Source organism: Benincasa hispida, chromosome 2 (assembly GCF_027475165.1).
Source record: "Benincasa hispida cultivar pf3 chromosome 2, pf3_genome.v1.1, whole genome shotgun sequence".
Classification (NCBI taxonomy): domain Eukaryota; kingdom Viridiplantae; phylum Streptophyta; class Magnoliopsida; order Cucurbitales; family Cucurbitaceae; genus Benincasa; species Benincasa hispida.
Window position 1 is genome coordinate 53,165,888 of NC_143479.1, and position 18,153 is coordinate 53,184,040.

Below are 18,153 nucleotides of genomic sequence, written 5' to 3' on the forward strand. Positions count from 1 at the left end.
ACTTAGGGATTCAGATTAAGCTAATGCAGACCTTGTGTTGTAGCTGTTGTAGAGGTTTCCTAAATGTATGAAGAAATGTGTTATTTAAACTAAGGTATTGTGTGTGTGCAAGAAGATACAAACGGGTTGAGTAGAGAATAATGAATCGTGTGGAAATGGATTTTAATGCAAGTGGTATGCATTGATCTAAGATGAATGTACACGAACTAGAATGTGATGTGAATGGGATGGATTGCTTATCTTTGTTTATGCGTTAGACTCTTATTCGACACTTCTCAATGCGAATAACATACAAAACCTATCTCTAGGATACATGCGTCAACACAAGATGCAATAAAACACTAGTAAGTCTATCTCTAGATGTACTATGCATTCTAACTTGATGCTTAACTTATTCATTCTCTCGAATAGTCTAAGCTAAAGATGCTTTTACCAATTGATCAAGTTGGCTTAGGCGTTTGAAATGAAACTTTGCATGAAGTTTGATGCATCCAACACAAACAAGAAATAAACAATGGCAAAGTGTGATGGATCAAATATATGAATTTATAAAGAAGCAGATTGTCTTTACAAAAGTAATACTTAATCAGATGAAAAGATGAAAGCGATAAATGAGATGAAAGGAACTGAGTCAAGCTGCAGAGTACAATCTTTTATAGCTCTTTGGCTCAATTTTAGCTGTGTACAATCACTTCTATAAGAATTGGACGAAGTGTCTCTCTCAAGCTCGGCTTCCTCCGCTCCTTGATCGACAGTGATGGTGGTTCTCTTCCCTTCTGCTCTTCTTGGCACCACAGCACAACTCTAAAGATCTAAAACTACGACTAAGCTAATACTGAGAGTGAGAACTTGAAATTTTCTCTGTACTTCGAACTCTAGAGGGATTTCATCTATTTATAGGCGTTGGTCATCTCCAGCTCGGTGATGGGCAGCATTAAAGTCCATGCCCTGGTCAGCTGCCTGACACTCAGAAGCTTTTCAGACGCCACCTACTACAGGTGCCTATGCTTGCAAGTGGTGATTTGACACAAACAGCCTGAATCGATGAATCTTCCTTGCGTTGAATCCCTCCGATGCATGGCCCATGCGTTAGAACTTGCCTGTAACACTTTCTAAATCATGCGTTAGCCTCTTGTTGAAATCCTGCAATATAATGCATTAGTGCCACAGTATTTTAGTAATAAACATTCTTTTGCATGAGTTTGCTAATGTTTGAGTAAGTCCATGCGTTTCTTCTAAAAATGAGGAGATTTTATCATTAAAAACCTTAATTGTTCCAACTTAAAGCCAAAATATCTTGTATTTCTATAAGTCATCAGCAGGACACCCTCCCCCCCCCCCCCCCCTCCCGGCATGTTTCCACATGAATAGTCAGGATAAACCATCTGCAGTAGTTCACAACACTTGTAAACTTCTACAAAGTAGGTCGTATCCGTAGTGTCACCAGGATCAAGTATCCTTCCTTAATCCTTATATTATAGATCTTTTTACATTAACACTTAAGGCATGATCCACTTGTATATCTCATATACATGCTTACGTTTTCATACAATAACCATGGAGCTTTGTTTATTGGATATGAATAAATGCAAAATAAAATAACTCTTATTTTATTCATAACAATGTGTACAGTTTACAAACTCCGGGAGAATTAGGACACCAATCCCAACAGGACCATCCTTATACATTAGATCACAAACTCTATTCAATTCCATATCGCCGGTGAGGTGGAGCAAAGATTTTTTACCCTTCATAATCCCCCCAAGGATCTTTAAAGATGCATATATTCGTCCCTCTACCAATTTTCTGGCAATACCCTTTCATAATCATTTTAGTTTTATAAAAGATTTCCTTGTCCATACTCTAAAGTGATAATTGATGCATTGTCTACTAATTTTTCACCAAAAAAATTATAGGGGTTGTTTGGGGTGCTGAGATGATATAGGATGTGAGAAGTTATGATGTCTGGAGAGTTATGATGTTTGGGGAGTTCTGATCGAGTATGTTCAAGCATTGAGATGATATACGATACATAGAAGGAAAATGACAGTGAGATACGAAACACGTTCCGAAAATGAGTCCACAAACAATTAAAATCGGTGAGAGATAGGATAATGGGTCTCCAAACATTGAGATGATATAGAATGTGGGGATATACCATCTCATGTTGGGCCCCAAACAACCCCATATTATTGCAACAATTACTCTTATTTATTGTTTATCACATCTACTTGCTTTTAGAAATAGAGTAATGTCCAACAATATTAGCACGAGTGAGAAAACTCAAAATATTGTAAGTCACATCAGCATAGTTTTAAAAATAAAGTGTGACCCACCGACTTAACTGTGAAATCCATTAGTATTTATGAAGACAAATTTATAGGCGAATAAGGGAGTATGATACTATGATGGTATTATAAATTTTTTATACTATGATGGTATTATAAAATTTCCCAGTGATATGCCAAAGGACTAAGGAGCATGGTAGCGGGAGCATAATATTAAATTTTCATCGACATGTCGATATTTTCATGTTTCTATGAATTCGACATTGACATGAAAGGTGAATCGATAATTCTAATATATCGTAAAAAAATTTACAAAATACAAAATTAATGAAAATATAAGATAAATAATAAAAATGTTAACTTATTTTAAAAATCATAAAATTCACTTATTGGACTTTTTAAAAAGCAGTAGAAATTTTCCCACGACTATTTTGACTTAAAAATATATTTCAATTCAACCTTTTCACCAAACGGCAAAACCAAGAGCGAGAATAAAACGGGAGGAACGGAGAATTGGTCTGTACTCTGTAGTAGAGAACAGAGAGAGAAGAAGAAATAATGGTGAAGAGGACCCGCCATGGCCAATGAGTTTTAAGTTTAAAGCATAAGCATATGACTCCACAGTCCAGTCTTCATCCTCTTTCAGGCTTTCGTCCTCTTCGTTGAAGACCCAATTTACCCAAATTAATAACACAGGGCGGCTTCTCTCTCTCTATTCCTGTCGCTTTTCAAAAAGTGACCAGCTACTTTTCTTTTGCAATTTCTCTCTCTCCATAGCTCAATTAATATTCCGTTTTTCTGGCTTTGTTTGGTAATCGAGTCGAAGAGCTTCTTCCGTATCTGATCTGAGAATCAGCGAACCCGAAAATCCCTACCCCCACTTAATTTGATTTCTTGACAGAGTATTTTCAGTCGTCTGTAAGTCCAAACTTCACCTTTCTTTGTCTCTAGTTTTGAGCTTTTTTCTATGGATTTTCTTCTTTGTGTTTTGGGTTCCTATTGTTGCGAATTGGGTTTTGATTTTCGTTGCTTATGTGCTTGTTGTTTGCCAGTTTTTGTGTTTTGGGTATGATTGTGATCTTCAATTGTAATGGTAAATTACTGCATTGTTTGCCCCCCATCGTGTTTTTTATAGGTCAATTTTGGCTATTAATTCGCTATTCGTAGTCGTGTTCTTTTGGAATGGCCGCTTTCTGTGATGGCTGTTGGGTGCGAAGAATTTATGAAAATAGAGAAAAGCATTAAACAATTAGTAATCAATGAAATTTCTTGTTTTCTATCAAGAGAAAGGGAAAAAAAAAAAACTTTGAGATTCTTTAGAAGTCTCTGAAAGAGTGATCGATCCTACAAAGTTAAGCTATATAGTCTTTACTGAGCTCAATATTTTCTGATCTTTGTTTTCTTTCCCTATTTTCATGGCATATCTTTAGCAAAATTGTTTTTGAAAATTGCCCTAGAAATAATTTTGTTGTTTAAGGACATAATTCGTTTTTTGTTTCGTTTGGTTCTATGTTTGCTCTGGTGCCCTAAACTATTCAACACTGTTAAACAGACCAATCTGGTGATTTACAGAATAGCCAGGCTAGAAAATGACGAGGATTAGCCGTACTTATAGTGACACAATGCAAAGAGAGGTTGTCTCAGCTGTATCAGCTGATGTTATATTTGCTTCCAGTCGGTTTCCAAACTACAAAATTGGAGCTAACAATCAGATTGTGGAGGCTAAAGATGATCCCAAAGTACTATCTATGAAGGAGGTCGTTGCTCGTGAGACTGCTCAACTGTTGGAACAGCAGAAACGCCTCTCAGTTCGAGACTTGGCCAGTAAATTTGAGAAGGGTTTGGCTGCTGCTGCTAAGTTATCAGAAGAGGTTAGGTTTTTGCCAATGAGAAGTCCTATTTCCTATCTAAACAAGAAAACTCCTCCACTTGTACATAATTGGTTTATAAGCTAAATATCTGTTTTTGTATTGCTTACTTACTATCAGGTTATCTTGTCCTGTTCAATAAAAGATTGAAAGTTAAATTAAGAGTTTAGTACTTGCTCTATTAGAAAATTTTTCAAGTTCATGGATGTTCGAAATTGAAAAGTCAAGGCTCTATAGGAGAAAAATTCAATGTTGTGTGTGACAAATCAATGAATTTTAAATATTGGACATAAAGTTGAAAGTTTAGTGACCCACGTGATACAAAATTGAAGGGTAGGAACCTATTTGATATAGAGATCTATTAGACACTCTTAAATATCATGTTTGTATTAGACACAAAACTGAAAGCTTTGGAACCAATTAGATGTACTTCAAAGTTTAGGGGCCTAATTATTATAGACACAACCTTCATGAGACATCGTACTCTTAAAATTTGTTATTTAATCAAAATGAGAAATCATACTCTTAAAATTATCTTCTTCTAATTCTGTAGGGGTTAATTACTCTGCATCTCATGTAAATGAGTAATAAAAGAAGAATTTCTCTCACACTTAGCGTAGACATATTTATTTCCTTTAGATATCAAACTTTATTAATAAAATTATATTTATTTGATCCATTTCATTTGCATGATTTGATGCAAGTTGAAGAATATGGACCAGTTCCCTTCAGTGAATTCTTCTTTCATAGTTCTATTTCAGTCACTAACTGGGTAAATTTGAAATTAGATATTTATACCGAAAATTCTCCATTTATAATCTAATTACTTGTGCAATTCAGGCTAGACTAAGAGAGGCAGCTTCACTGGAAAAACATGTTCTATTGAAGAAGCTTAGGGATGCATTGGAAGCATTAAGAGGACGTGTTGCGGGAAGGAATAAGGATGATGTAGAGGAAGCAATTGCAATGGTAAATTTTATGATTTCCTAGATGATGTTGCCTTTCAGAACATGCATTTTGAAATCTTGTACTATAATTTTATCTTGGGTGAAAATTGTGGTTATCAATGCTTTATGAGTTCGTAGACTTGCAGTACTTAGTTCAGCAACCAGTTAAAATTAGTTCAATCGAAAATTAATGGGCACTTGTCCTATTTTAAGTTCTCTTGGCTAAGTAAGTTGAAACTTGAACTTCATCTGGGTTAATGCAGTATAATATTTGGGCCTGCCCTACTATGCCGTCAATTGTCATGTGTAGACTGCATATTTGTACAAGATATTTTTAAGTACTTGTTATACTTTAAGATAAGATTTCTTGGCCAAGTAAGTAAGAACTTGAATTTTTCAAGTGAAGTTTCAGGAAGGTTACACAGCTTAAAAGATACTGGGGAAAAAAGGTTGGTGGAATCCCTTGAACATTTTAGAGTTCAGGGATGTATTTACAAAAGCCTTACTGGGTGAGTTGTGTGCTTGTAAGGTAGTTGGCCACGTAGCATGAAGAAGTTCTAGTGATAAGAGTTATTTGGCTTAGGTTTTATATGTATCATGCAGTGACATTTATCTGCTCTTGAATATCTGCGATTTTGCATAAGGTCATGGACGCTCTGAGAGTTTTATGTGATTGTTCAGTTAAAAAAGGTGAAAAATAATCTGTCCATACATGATAGAGTAGGTATATCTGTGTTATATGGCTGCCGAGGGATCTGTTATAAATACCAGACTGGCAAGAACTTTCTTCTATTTGTTTATTACTTAAGCTTACCTTTCGGTGCTACTGATACCATCTCTGAAATGAAGCGTAATAATTGGGGTGCTTGATTCTGCTCTTTGCAGGTGGAGGCATTAGCAGTTCAACTTACTCAGCGAGAAGGGGAATTAATACAAGAAAAGGCTGAAGTGAAGAAGTTAGCTAATTTTCTTAAGCAGGTATCGCATTCTAAATAAATTTTGGGTGATATTATTCCATATCTTTGAAAGAGTATGCATTGAATTATAAGAGCTGTTTCTTCTTGTTTATTTTATTAAGAAATAGCTTTATGATAAATGAAATATACAAAAAGGGGTGAGACGCCCAAAGAACTTGGTAGTCCCATAATTCCTCTGTGGAGCAGCTCTTATTTTCATCTAAACTTTCCAAAACAAAAATTACAGCGATGCCATTTTCTTTTCAAACGTAGACGCAACTGATAAATTACTTCTTGAACTTGGGGTAGCCTTCACCCAAGGACAACAAAGACCTAATGATCAAAATGGTTACCAAAAGAGTGAGAAAATTCATGATCCAAAATGCTTATAGTTATTTAAGAAATGGTTAATTCCAACCTGGGTGATTTTCTAAAAGATGCTGAATTAGATTAGCTTTATTTGTCTACTGCATATTTGTGGATTTTTTTCCCCTCAATTATATTCTTACTTAGATGATAGACAGATATAGCTTCATGACTAGTCTAAAAAAAAACCACTTGAGAGGAGTCAACTTTGCAATCATGTATGCCGTTTAGTTCTAGGTTATTTTTCAATTTTTTAATTGTTATGAACATGGACACTGTAGGATGTTTAACACATACTGGTTGATCATGTAGGGATTTGACTCTCCAATATTTATTGGACATATGTCAAACAATTGTTTAATATTTAAATTAAAGTGCTTAACGGTATATTTAGTTAGTAGTTAGAAACTCATCATACTTAAGTCTTAACAAAGCATATGGCTGCAAGAAGATGATTGATATTAAGTTTGTCTAAGAAGTTGAATTAATTATTTTATTTTTAAAACTTGGTCTTGAATTTTATTCAATACTTCACTGTAAGGCATTATCTTTCACAGAATGATTTGTTCACTCTTTTCTGTTCCTGTGTTGAGAGTTTATATTGTCATGTAGGCATCAGAAGATGCTAAAAAGCTTGTCGATGAGGAAAGAGCTTTTGCACGTGCAGAAATTGAAAATGCAAGAGAAGCAGTTCAGAGAGTGGAAGAAGCCCTACAAGAACATGAACGAATGTCTCGTGCAGCTGGGAAGCAGGTTTCTCCTTTTCAATTATTGTGTTTTCCTTGCCCACAGTCCATCTCTTATTTCTAGCCTGGTCTTCTTTTCCCCTTTAGAATAAAATTTAATAATAATAATAACTATTTTTTGATAAGAAACAATATATTCAACCAAACAAAAGAATGGAAGGGGCTGGGGTAGAGAAAACCCTTGCCAAAGAACTCTACTACTTGAGCATCCTTCAATCAAGGTTGACTAAAAAACAAGAAAACTATGGCTAGAAACAAATTTCTTATTTAGAGCACCCATCAAGGGTCGCTGACCTATCCTGTACTACCATCATTTTTTTTACAAAACCATAATAGTAGATGAAAATGCTTTACCCCCATCACCACCACCAGAAAAAAGAAAGAAACTTGTTTCTTCTTTCGTTTATTCTTTATGAGATTCCATGGGATAAGAGTTATTATTATTTTACCTTCTGTTTGTCAAAGAGCGTACAGTATGCATATTTTCGTATTACTTATGTCTCTATGTTCTTTTGATGGGGGAATTTCTTGTAATTTCCATATTGTCAAAGAGTGTACAATATGCATCTTATCTGGTTTTGTGGTGCATTGTCGTTGCTGCTTTTTCTTTCCTCTCTATTTTCAATAGCTTATCTAACATAATTCATTAACGTGTTCAGGACCTGGAGGAACTAATGAAGGAGGTTCAAGAGGCTAGAAGGATCAAAATGCTCCACCAACCAAGCAAGGTCCGCATTCTCTCCCCATTCTTGATGCTGTTATTATCGTACAACTTACCTTGTAAATTAATCTAAGTGACACATATCATCCTTGGGTATGCTGACAAAGATGGACTCTCTATGTGATCCTTTTAAGTATGGATAAATTTGATACCGTGTTCTTCACATATTTTCATGCACCAACCCCCACCCCCCACCACCACCCAAAATATATAATTATAATTATATATATAAAACATATTTGTATATTTTATGGTAAAGTATGTCAAAAGACTTGAGTATATGCAGGTTATGGACATGGAACATGAGCTTCAGGCGTTGAGACTGCAACTTGCTGAGAAGTCTAAGTATTCTATACTACTTCAGAGAGAAGTAAGTTCGTTATCTTATGATATGAGCAATTTGCATTTCTGATTATTTTTGGCTTAATAGTATTGAAAGAACTGCATTTGGCCTTGAGGATGATCCTTTTTGTATGCAAGCTTTTTCTGGGGTGAAGCATGTTTGTAGTTGTAACTTTAAGTTAAATAGAACTCTATATTGCAGAATACTCTTTTCCTGAAATTGCCCAAGAAACGCATATAAGTTGGGATAATGGAGGAAATGTGCTGCCTTCATCTAATTCAGATTTCTTCCTAAAGTTAATTAAAAGATTTTTTCATTTCATGCATTTATATTGAGCTTTGACATACTTCATATGTTTGCTTGCAGTTCCATTATCAACTTGTGAATTTTTATTTTTAATTTTTTTCCGATGAAGTTTTAAGGCTTTCATCTTTTATTTCTAAGGGGGAAAAAAAGAAACTTTTTATCACTTAGTTGGGAGTTGGGAATTGGGATCTAGACATAGGCCATGAGTTTTGTCATAGTTCATTTGATATATATGTTGTTTGTTAAAGAACATCAAGGAAACACTATCCCAGCAGAGGCAATTGCCTCCTGATCATCCATCCCCTCTTCCTCAACATGACTGGAATTCCATGGTGATTGTGGAGCGTCATCATTTCCACGATTCTTGGACAAAGATTAAAGAAGCTATTCAAGCTTCCTTCTCCAAGAACTGTTCCATCAATCCTTTTCATGTCGACAGGGCTCTACTCCACGTTTATGACCCTACCATAGCAAGCAAGCTTTGTAGCCACGCCAATTGGACCTCTTATGGTACCTTCAGTTTGAAATTCTGGCCAACCACTATGCAATCTGCTTACCAATGCCGATCTGCTGCTTCATATGGAGGTTGGATTGAGGTCACCAACCTTCCACCCACCCTTTGGAATGCTCGAATTTTCAGGTTTATCGGTGATCAATGTGGAGGTTACCTTCCCATGGCTAACCAAACGGAGTGGGGCTTAAATTTCATGTCTGTGCACTTGAAGGTAAAGCCAAATCAGACGGGTTTCATTCTAGCCAAACTAATTATCCCACCTGAGCTTGTCAGCAATCTGATTTCCATTAACATCATTGGTGTCTCTGCCACAGTTGCCGGTCCTATTCCTCATAGTCGCTCTCCTCTCCAACCATCAATTATGGAAGTTTGCATTGATGGCGATGCTGGAATATTGGAATCAATTAATCCTGTCTTAATGGAGAAAGGTAAAGCACCAATTTTGATTCCCTCTCCCTCGATTTCTCCAATCCTGATATTTTGGCAATTTTGAAAATTCTCCATCTTTTCCGCCTTCCATTAACCGACAACCAAACCCAAAATCCAGCCCATCTTTCAGTTTTCAAAATCCCAGGCCCGAATCCACCAATTTTCCCTCCCCTCTTTCTCACTGCCATTGTTATCTACGGTGACATTTTGTGAGGGTCCCACCAACCTTCAAATTGGGAAAACACAATCAACCACTGACCAGGCCCAAACCCAGCATATTCCATTCATGGGCTTTGATACTAAGGGGTATTTATCTAATCCTGCCAAAGAACAAGGAGAACAAGAAGTTGTTTCTGCCAGTCCACACTAGCTGTTTTTGGAGATAATCCTGACGAAATCCTCCAACAGCCATCACCCTTTCTTCCTCCGGTTCCATCTGACTTGACCCAAATTAAATCTCCTGCTGAAACAACCCATTTTCCTTCCCCCTTATTCATTGATCCTCCATTGACAGCTTCGCCATTGCCAAACCTGAACCAAGCTTCTTCCTCCTCCCCAACTAAACCTTCTTTTAACCTTAGCGATATGGCAGCTCCACTCTTACCACGGGCTTTGTATCATGGCCATCCCCTCTATTCCCCCTCCTAAACCAAAAAAACAATCCATCAGTTGTGTGAAAAAACAAAAAACCTAAATTGCAGAGAGAGCTTCAAAACCTTCATTCCACCATTCAATATGATAAATCGGTCACGTTGGCCATTATGGAGAGACAGCAGGTTGATAAATGAAATTTCTTTCCTGGAATGTTCGTGGCACATGCTCTTGGCGGAAAAGGGCATTGGTGAAAAAATTGATTCTGCAACATAATCCTGCAATTGTTGTTCTACAAGAAACCAAATTGCCACAAGCTGACTATTTTTTTATTAAATCTATTTGGAGCTCTTCTTTTATTGGCTAGACAACACTCGATGCTATTGACTCTTTTGGTAGTATTCTTATCATATGAAATGAACCTGACTACATTGTCATTGAGGTTATTCAAGGTCATTTTACTGTATCTGTCCATTTATCTTTGGCTGATGGTTTTTGTTTTTGGCTTTCATCGGTTTATGGTCCCTTTGATGGTGTTCTTCATCCCGATTATTGGCAAAAGCTTGATGATTTGGCAGGGTTGGGTGGTGATCGATGGATTATAGCTGGTGACTTCAATGTGACTCGTTGGACTCGGGAGAAGTCCCATGATAACTCTGTCTCCTCAAGCATGCGTGCCTTCAATCCATGGATTGCCAATTTTGAATTGCATGATATCCTGCTTAGTAATGACCATTTTACTTGGTCCACTTCGGGCTCTACTCAATAACTATCTCTACTTGATAGTCTCTTTCTCACTGAAGTGTGCCTTGCCAAGTTTGGATTTGTTACCTTAAAGCGGCTTGATAGAGTCACATTCGGATCACTTTCCTCTAGTTCTGACTTCTGGAAATATTGATTGGGGTCCCACTCCTTTCCGTTTTGAGAATGTCTGGCTTAAAATTTCCTCCATTCAATCTTTTGTGGAATATTGGTGGATCAATCATCCTTGCATTGGTAGACCTGGTCATAGTCAGATGATGAGCTGCTCGCATGTTGTTGATTCTGACTTTCAATGTATACTTTCAATGGATGTTGAATACTTTTGGTTGTAAAAGGGGTTCCTGGATGTCATCCTATCTGGGTTTGCCTTTTGCCTGAGATTCTAAGTCTAACTTTTGGCTCCCTGTTGTTGAGAAAATTAAACACAAGCTCCACAATTGAAAATATGCATATATCTCTAAAGGCGGTAGGCATACTCTTATTCAGGCTACCCTGTCCAATTTACCTACTTATTAATTATCTTTGTTTCGTGCCCTCAACTCTTTCATTCCTATGTTAGATAAGATGGTTCGAGACTTCTTCTGGGAAGGCTCTCGTGATGAGGGTGGTTTGTGTAACATGAATTGGGCATCTACCCAACGTCCTAAATTAATGGGTGGCCTTGATATTGGTAATTTCAACCATCGTAATTATGCGCTTCTGGCTAAATGGATATGGCATTTTCTTACTGGAAAGTTTTTGTTACTAAACATCATTTGAATGAGAGGGGTTGGCCTTCTTCTAGACATTAGGGGTTCCTATCTCTCCCCTTGGAGGTATATTTGTCAGAACATTGGCTTGATTGATAGTCGCGTTCATCGGCGTATTGGGGATGGGTCTACTACCTCTTTTTGGAAGGATCCTTGGCTCAGTTGTGGTATTTTATCTACTACTTTTCCTTGTTTGGTTTGCCTTGCCCTTCACCCTAATGATACGGTGGCCGATGTTTGGATTGTTGAAATTGATTCTTGGGATCTTCACTTTCATCGTAATCTCAATGAGCTGGAAATTTATGAATGAGCTTCTTTATCTCATCATCTCACATCTGTTAACCATCGTCCTTCCGCTGATGTTTGGATTTGGCCTTTAGACTCTTCTAGTTAGTATACTGTCAAATCTCTTATGGTTGACTTGATTGGTTCCGTTGATCCACACCGGAAAGACCTCTATTCTGTTATATGGTAGGACTCCTACCCGAAAAAGATTAAAATTTTCTTATGGGAGCTCAGTTTTGGAGCTATTAATACAGCCGATCGTCTATAACGTCATATGCTTTATATGCACCTCTCCCCCTCTTGATACTCTTGTGTTGCCATAATTCTAAAACTCAGGCTCGTTTGTTTGCGCATTTTCTCTTTGTGATGCGTTTTTGAAATCTTGTTCTGGATGCCTTTTGTTGGTCTTTGGTCTTCCCCAATTCTATTTTTGATCTTTTGGCTTCTCTGTTTGTGGGACATCCTTTTGGTGGTTCTAGAAGAATCCTTTGGCTGGCTATCATTCGAAGCTTCTTTTGGACTCTTTTGGGTGATCGTAATGGTCGGATCTTATGTGACATATCTTTTGCTTTGGATAGATTTTTTGATACTGTGCTTACTCATGCGTTCAATTGGGGTAATTCTGAGCCTCATTTAAATTCTTATAGTTTATCTTTCTTCCTCTTCCTGAGAGATTTCTTGTAAACACCCATTTCATTCATCAGTAAAATATTTCTATTTCCTAAAAAAAAATATATAGGTTGTTTGTTTGAAGATCTCAATACAATGAGACCCATTGTCCTTGAATGAATATGCTTTTCATTTCTTATAAGGATTGGAATGACTTAGATACAGAATTCAACCGGCTAACTGGAAGTCCCAGCCCATGAGAGTGATCAATTTGTTGAGTGGCAACAAGTCCAAAAAGATACAAAAGATTGGGTAGGGGGAGAGGGAAAAGGATCCAAAGGAAAAGCATTGCAAAGATGAAAGAACCACGTTGTAAACCTCAATGACCAATTTATCCTCCCTTTTAACCAATTGAAGAAGTCTTTTGTAAATTTCATACATCAATAAAATTTGTTTCTTAAAACCCTCAAGATAACAAAAGAGGCACATTTTTGTCATTGGATTGAGAAACAAGCCAGCTAAGAATGGAGTGCACAAAAATGCAAAAGACTCAGGAATATGTAAGGGTCTTATTAGGAATATTGGTATTGTATTATCAAGGGTATAAGGGTAATTAGTTAGAGAGTTAGTGTAATTGGTTATAAATAGAGGGAGGGGGATTGAGGGAAGACGGATAATTGTCAAGTGATCTAGGGCTTGGGTTAGCATACTGAAGAGGGGAAGTTCCAAGTGCCTTTATACTTGGGCTATATTGTAGTTCTTCATCTTATAAGCAAAGTCTTTCTTCCATGCACCTTGTCAAAGAAATCTCAATACATTATATGCCTACAATGAAGACCTAATCCAGAATTTCAGACCATGAAGTACCATTTTCGTGATAGTAGGTGGCAATACCTTCTACATTTCTTTGTCAAGTTTTGGAAATTATTCTCATAGAAGCTAATTATTTAGCTTAACCTATAGGTCTAAAGTCCTAGACTTTTCAAGCAATTGATTTCATCAGGATATGAAAAACCTAGGTCTCATTTATTATTGCATCAATTGCACCCTTCAAGGCTGTTTTTACTTTGTTTCTTTAATGAAATTTTCTCTAATCTAAACAATGTTAATGATAACTCTCTCAAAAATCTTATTAAAGACCTTATGCAAATGCAATCTAGTGATGTCCCTATTTCATTTTATTCTCTAAAATACAGATTCTGTTTTATCTATTTATTTTTTAAATTATCCTGATCTCTTTTATTTAAACCGTCACATTTTTTCAGCTTGCAATAAGCAAGAAGGCAATGGGAGACGGCTCCACCTTTTACGAGATAGATGGCACTGAGTCTTTGGGTTCTTATCTCCGTATCCAACCTTCTTGTGATACATCCCCAGACCTTTCAAAATGTTCTATCCAGTGGTACCGTGTAGCATTTGAAGGTGGCAAGAAGGAACTTATTTCAGGTACTCTAGACATATAGTTGCAAGGTTTAAGTTGTAATTCAGTTGAAATGTTTCTCATAAAAAAAAGTTGTAATTCAGTTGAAATGTTTCTCATAAAAAAAAGTTGTAATTTCATAATGCTAAATGCTCAGTATATTTCTTCTCAAGGAGAATTCTGGATGTTTCTCTCTAATTTTGATCTGAACTGTTATTATTACAGGAGCTACGAAATCAGTTTATGCTCCAGAGCCTTTTGACGTTGGGAAAATCTTGCAAGCTGACGTTATTTTAGATGACCATAGAATTACTTTGACAACCACCGGCCCCATTGATCCAGGTAGTTAAAGAATTTATCTGTTTATAAATATACGTTGATGCATATAAAGTAATCAATAATTCTTGTTTTGGTTGCTATAGCTGTTTAGCGCTTGTTTTGCATGGATCCATGTGATGGAACTAAATCTTAGTTTTTCTAACAGCTGCTGGTCTGGGAAGCTATGTTGAAGCCCTCGTACGGAAGCATGATGTTGAGTTTAATGTACGTTTTCCTTAATGTAGATTTTGTCATATGCAAGACTAGTATCGCATAGGCAAGTGCCAGAGGTTGAAAATTGAAATTATCATTAACATGTGGCAAAGATGATGCATCTATGCTCAAACTTATGGAGATATTTTAGAAAATATTAATTTTATTATCAGCACCACTGTAATAAATATATTAATGTTGATTGTTGAAGTTGCAAAGGAAGGTTTGAGGTCAAGGTATCCTCCCCTATTATAAGTTGACTGTGCAAACCAAAATAAATCAAACCCACAAGGACTACAGTACAACATCATGCCAACTGAAATTTAACTTGACATGGACGTTTCTTTGGACAAGAAACAATATACAAGTACCAAGTGGAAAGATAAGATATCCTCCCGCTTCTGATATGTCAAGGAAAAGCTCCCTAATTGGTGTTAATTGTTAACGGAAAGGGAGAGAAATTTACAATTGCTGAACGAGGACTAATATTTTTGTCATCTATCTTGTTTCCATATTATATGCCTTAGAGGCTCCTTCCAAGTCTCCTAACTTGTTTTTCTTCAGAAGCCAGAAAGCTGATCAATTGCAATTCCTCAAGATCATTGTCACCTGTCCCTTTTTCCATATAAAATGAACAGTTTTATTTCTTAAAACAAAAATAGAAGTAAAGTCATGTTTATCAAGTTCATTAATGTTGTTGGAGCCCTTTTCCTATAATTATATTATTGTCATTATAACACGTCAGCGCTATGAAAGACTCTTGCTACTGCTTTCTTTTTTCATGTAGATTATCGACCGTCTCCGTATTTTTCCTATTTCAGGTAGTTCTTACTCAGGTGAATGGTGTAAACAATCCATCAGAGTCGATACATTCACTTCATGTTGGAAAGATGCGAATGAAGCTCTGCAAGGGAAAGAACACCATCGCTAAAGAGTATTATTCTTCATCAATGCAGGTAATTGAATATTATTTCAAATTTGGAACTAGCTTGTATACCAATAACAATTGTCTCAGTTTGGATGTAAACATGTTTGCTTAGTCAGAAGCAGTGACTCAGTCTCTCTTAACACTTATTCTTGGGCTCAGTTATGTGGAGTTCGTGGTGGTGGCAATGCTGCAGCTCAAGCATTGTTTTGGCAAGCTAAGAAAGATCATTCTTTCATATTAGCATTTGAATCAGAGAGAGACAGGAACGCAGCCATAATGCTGGCCAGGAGGTTTGCTTTTGATTGCAATGTACGTCCTGCTCACTCTCTTCTACTAACATGAATAATTCAGTTTTAGTTTGGTTCTCCCATTTTTACCCTGCCCAGCCTAAATCTTCACATATCAATAAATAAGATGTCATGCACAATCTTCTAAAAATATTTTATTTTGTTTTGATCTCGATATTGAGATGCACCGAGATGCACCGGGATGAGCCATTAAAATAGTTGGCCAAAGAGTGCTATTTGTGAAAGATGAAAACTTTTTTATGCTATTTCTGATAAATTTTCAGGGGAGTCAAAACTCAAGCTAATGGTGTTTTTTTAGAAAAAGAACTATCAAGTAGCTTTAGATCATTTAACCTGTAATGTATAAAGAGGGGAGGGAGGGGGGGATATTTACACCCAAAAAATAAATAGAGCTAAGACCTAATCAGTGAACTCTCAAGTGAGATAGGTCTGTTGTTGAATGTGGAGTTATTTCTTATCAGCCATAACCAAAAGAAAAAACTTAACTTGCAACCAAAGATGTTCCTTTTCTTTCTTGGGTGACCAACCAAACCAAACTTAGGACAACCTACATGGATAAATGTTTTACTAAAGTAATTTCAGTATCACTCCTGCAAATATATGATCCATTTTTTTAGATATTCAAAACTTTCATGGAAAACTTGTCGTGCTGTAGACTCTAAGGGTAAATGTATAATATGAAAACTGATACAGAGAGAGATTCACGGATCTCAGGATCTAATAGTTATATACATACTCATGTTGAGCAGATCATTCTTGCTGGACCCGACGACCGAGCTCCATCATCAAACTGATGAACCTCCTTTGTAGATCTACCCTAAATGTAAATTATTCTTAGCTCCCAATACTCCACATTTGATAGTAGAATATGACATTGAGAATTGTTATTATTGGCTTCCACTATTTGTTTGTGGTGCTTCTGTGTCTTCTTCTCCACACCTTTCTTTCCTTTCTAACATTAAGGCATCTTGTTTTTCTGTTTGCCTTTCTGTTTCAGAGTCCTAACAAAGTATGTTCCTCTCTATGACTGAATTTGTGGTTGTGGTTCATTCAACCAATAGATGTAACCTGAATTTTTCTAAGTAGTTGTTACTTTTACATGATTGATATTTGCATGAGTGAAGTTGTGGATTCAACAACTCAAATCCACTGGATTCTACTCTGATTTCAAATTCCATAGTTTAGCTTGACTTCATTTGTTCATTTTAAGTTTGATACAAGCTACAGATATTGAAAAACTCGAGGAGGCATGGAAAAATGTGGGAGCGACTTAGATTTTGAGTTACGACGATTTTGAAATTTTATATGTTTTACAGCCCTTTGGTTAAGATCATACATAATATTTGTTATTATTATTCCTTTTATAGTACAGTAAGAGTAGGAAAACGCAAACCACGAATCTCTTGGTTGCTTAACACATACTGCGTGCTAGTTGAATTATACCTGCTTTGATAGTATTTGTTATTATTAGGATAAACTTTAAAACTTTAAAAATTCAAATTTAATCTTTATTAAAGGTGATATCTTTAAAGTTTCATAATCATGATTAAATCCTTTTTCTCTTTATGCAATGTAGATTCCTAATCAGAGATACGTAATAGCTATGATGAGTATCAAACTTCTTCCTAACGTGGTATTATAGGGTAGGAAAAGAGGATTTGTTTTCTAGTCTTAGAATTCCACGAATTATGTTTCTCAAGGAATTGTTTTTTCTTAAATTTGTGATGTTGCAATCTTCATTGGTTGGTGTGATATCATCAAGCTCAACTTTAGGTCACTTTATTAGCTAGTGATCATTAAAAGAAATCGAGCTATGTGGGAGAATTGAACTTCTTAATTCGAATTTTATGGTACAAAGTTAATGTTAGTTGTGTTGGTAAATAAACGATTAATCACTCTCTGTTCCCATAAAAATGGTTATTTTTACTTGAAATTTTTGTTTCATGCCTTAATAAATCAGAATTTTGATTTTATGCTACTGTTTATGGGGAAATGGCTAAAATGATAGCTAAAATTTTGGTTAATGTAATTACATTAAAACAAACATATAATGATGGCGATGTAAATGTTTTGAAAATATTTAAAATTGGAGTGAACTTTGTTTTATATCTAATGGATGGTTTTTGATCCACTGGTAACATATTATGTAAAATATTGAAAGTCCAACCTTCTACCCGATATTTTTTAAAGTTCAATAATACAACCGATACAAAAGGCCGAAAGTTAAGGATTTATTAGACAAGTTCATAAATCTTTTAACAAAAATTTGAAAATTTAGGCTTCATTTGGTAATCTTTTCGTTTTTTTATTTTTTTGTTTTTGAATAGTAAGCCTATAGATACTACTTCCATCTCTAATTTCTTCATTTGTTATCTACATTTGTCAATGGTTTTAAAAACCAAGTTAAAGTTCAACAATTACAGGAAAAATGCAAATCATTGTAAGAAATTAAGAGGAAATAAGCTTAATTTAAAAAAAAATAAAAT

At 35.8% G+C, this 18,153-nt stretch overlaps 1 protein-coding gene across 2 annotated transcripts; it reads left to right on the forward strand.

Annotated features, from left to right (window-relative positions):
- Positions 1-2,716: 2,716 nt before the first annotated feature.
- SCAB1 (plectin-like protein) lies at positions 2,717-16,767 on the forward strand. Of its 2 annotated transcripts, none has more exons than XM_039023522.2 (13): positions 2,717-3,206; positions 3,841-4,159; positions 4,997-5,125; positions 5,989-6,081; positions 7,038-7,178; positions 7,831-7,899; positions 8,179-8,262; positions 13,746-13,926; positions 14,126-14,242; positions 14,385-14,443; positions 15,253-15,387; positions 15,519-15,668; positions 16,417-16,767. In XM_039023522.2, exons 2-13 carry the CDS (start codon positions 3,878-3,880, stop codon positions 16,459-16,461), a joined length of 1,485 nt encoding a protein of 494 aa, XP_038879450.1. In that variant the 5' UTR covers positions 2,717-3,206; positions 3,841-3,877; the 3' UTR covers positions 16,462-16,767. The 2 variants fall into 2 exon arrangements, with proteins under 2 accessions (XP_038879450.1, XP_038879451.1); XM_039023523.2 differs by having other exon boundaries at positions 2,722-3,206; positions 3,861-4,159.
- The last annotated feature ends 1,386 nt before the right edge of the window (positions 16,768-18,153 follow it).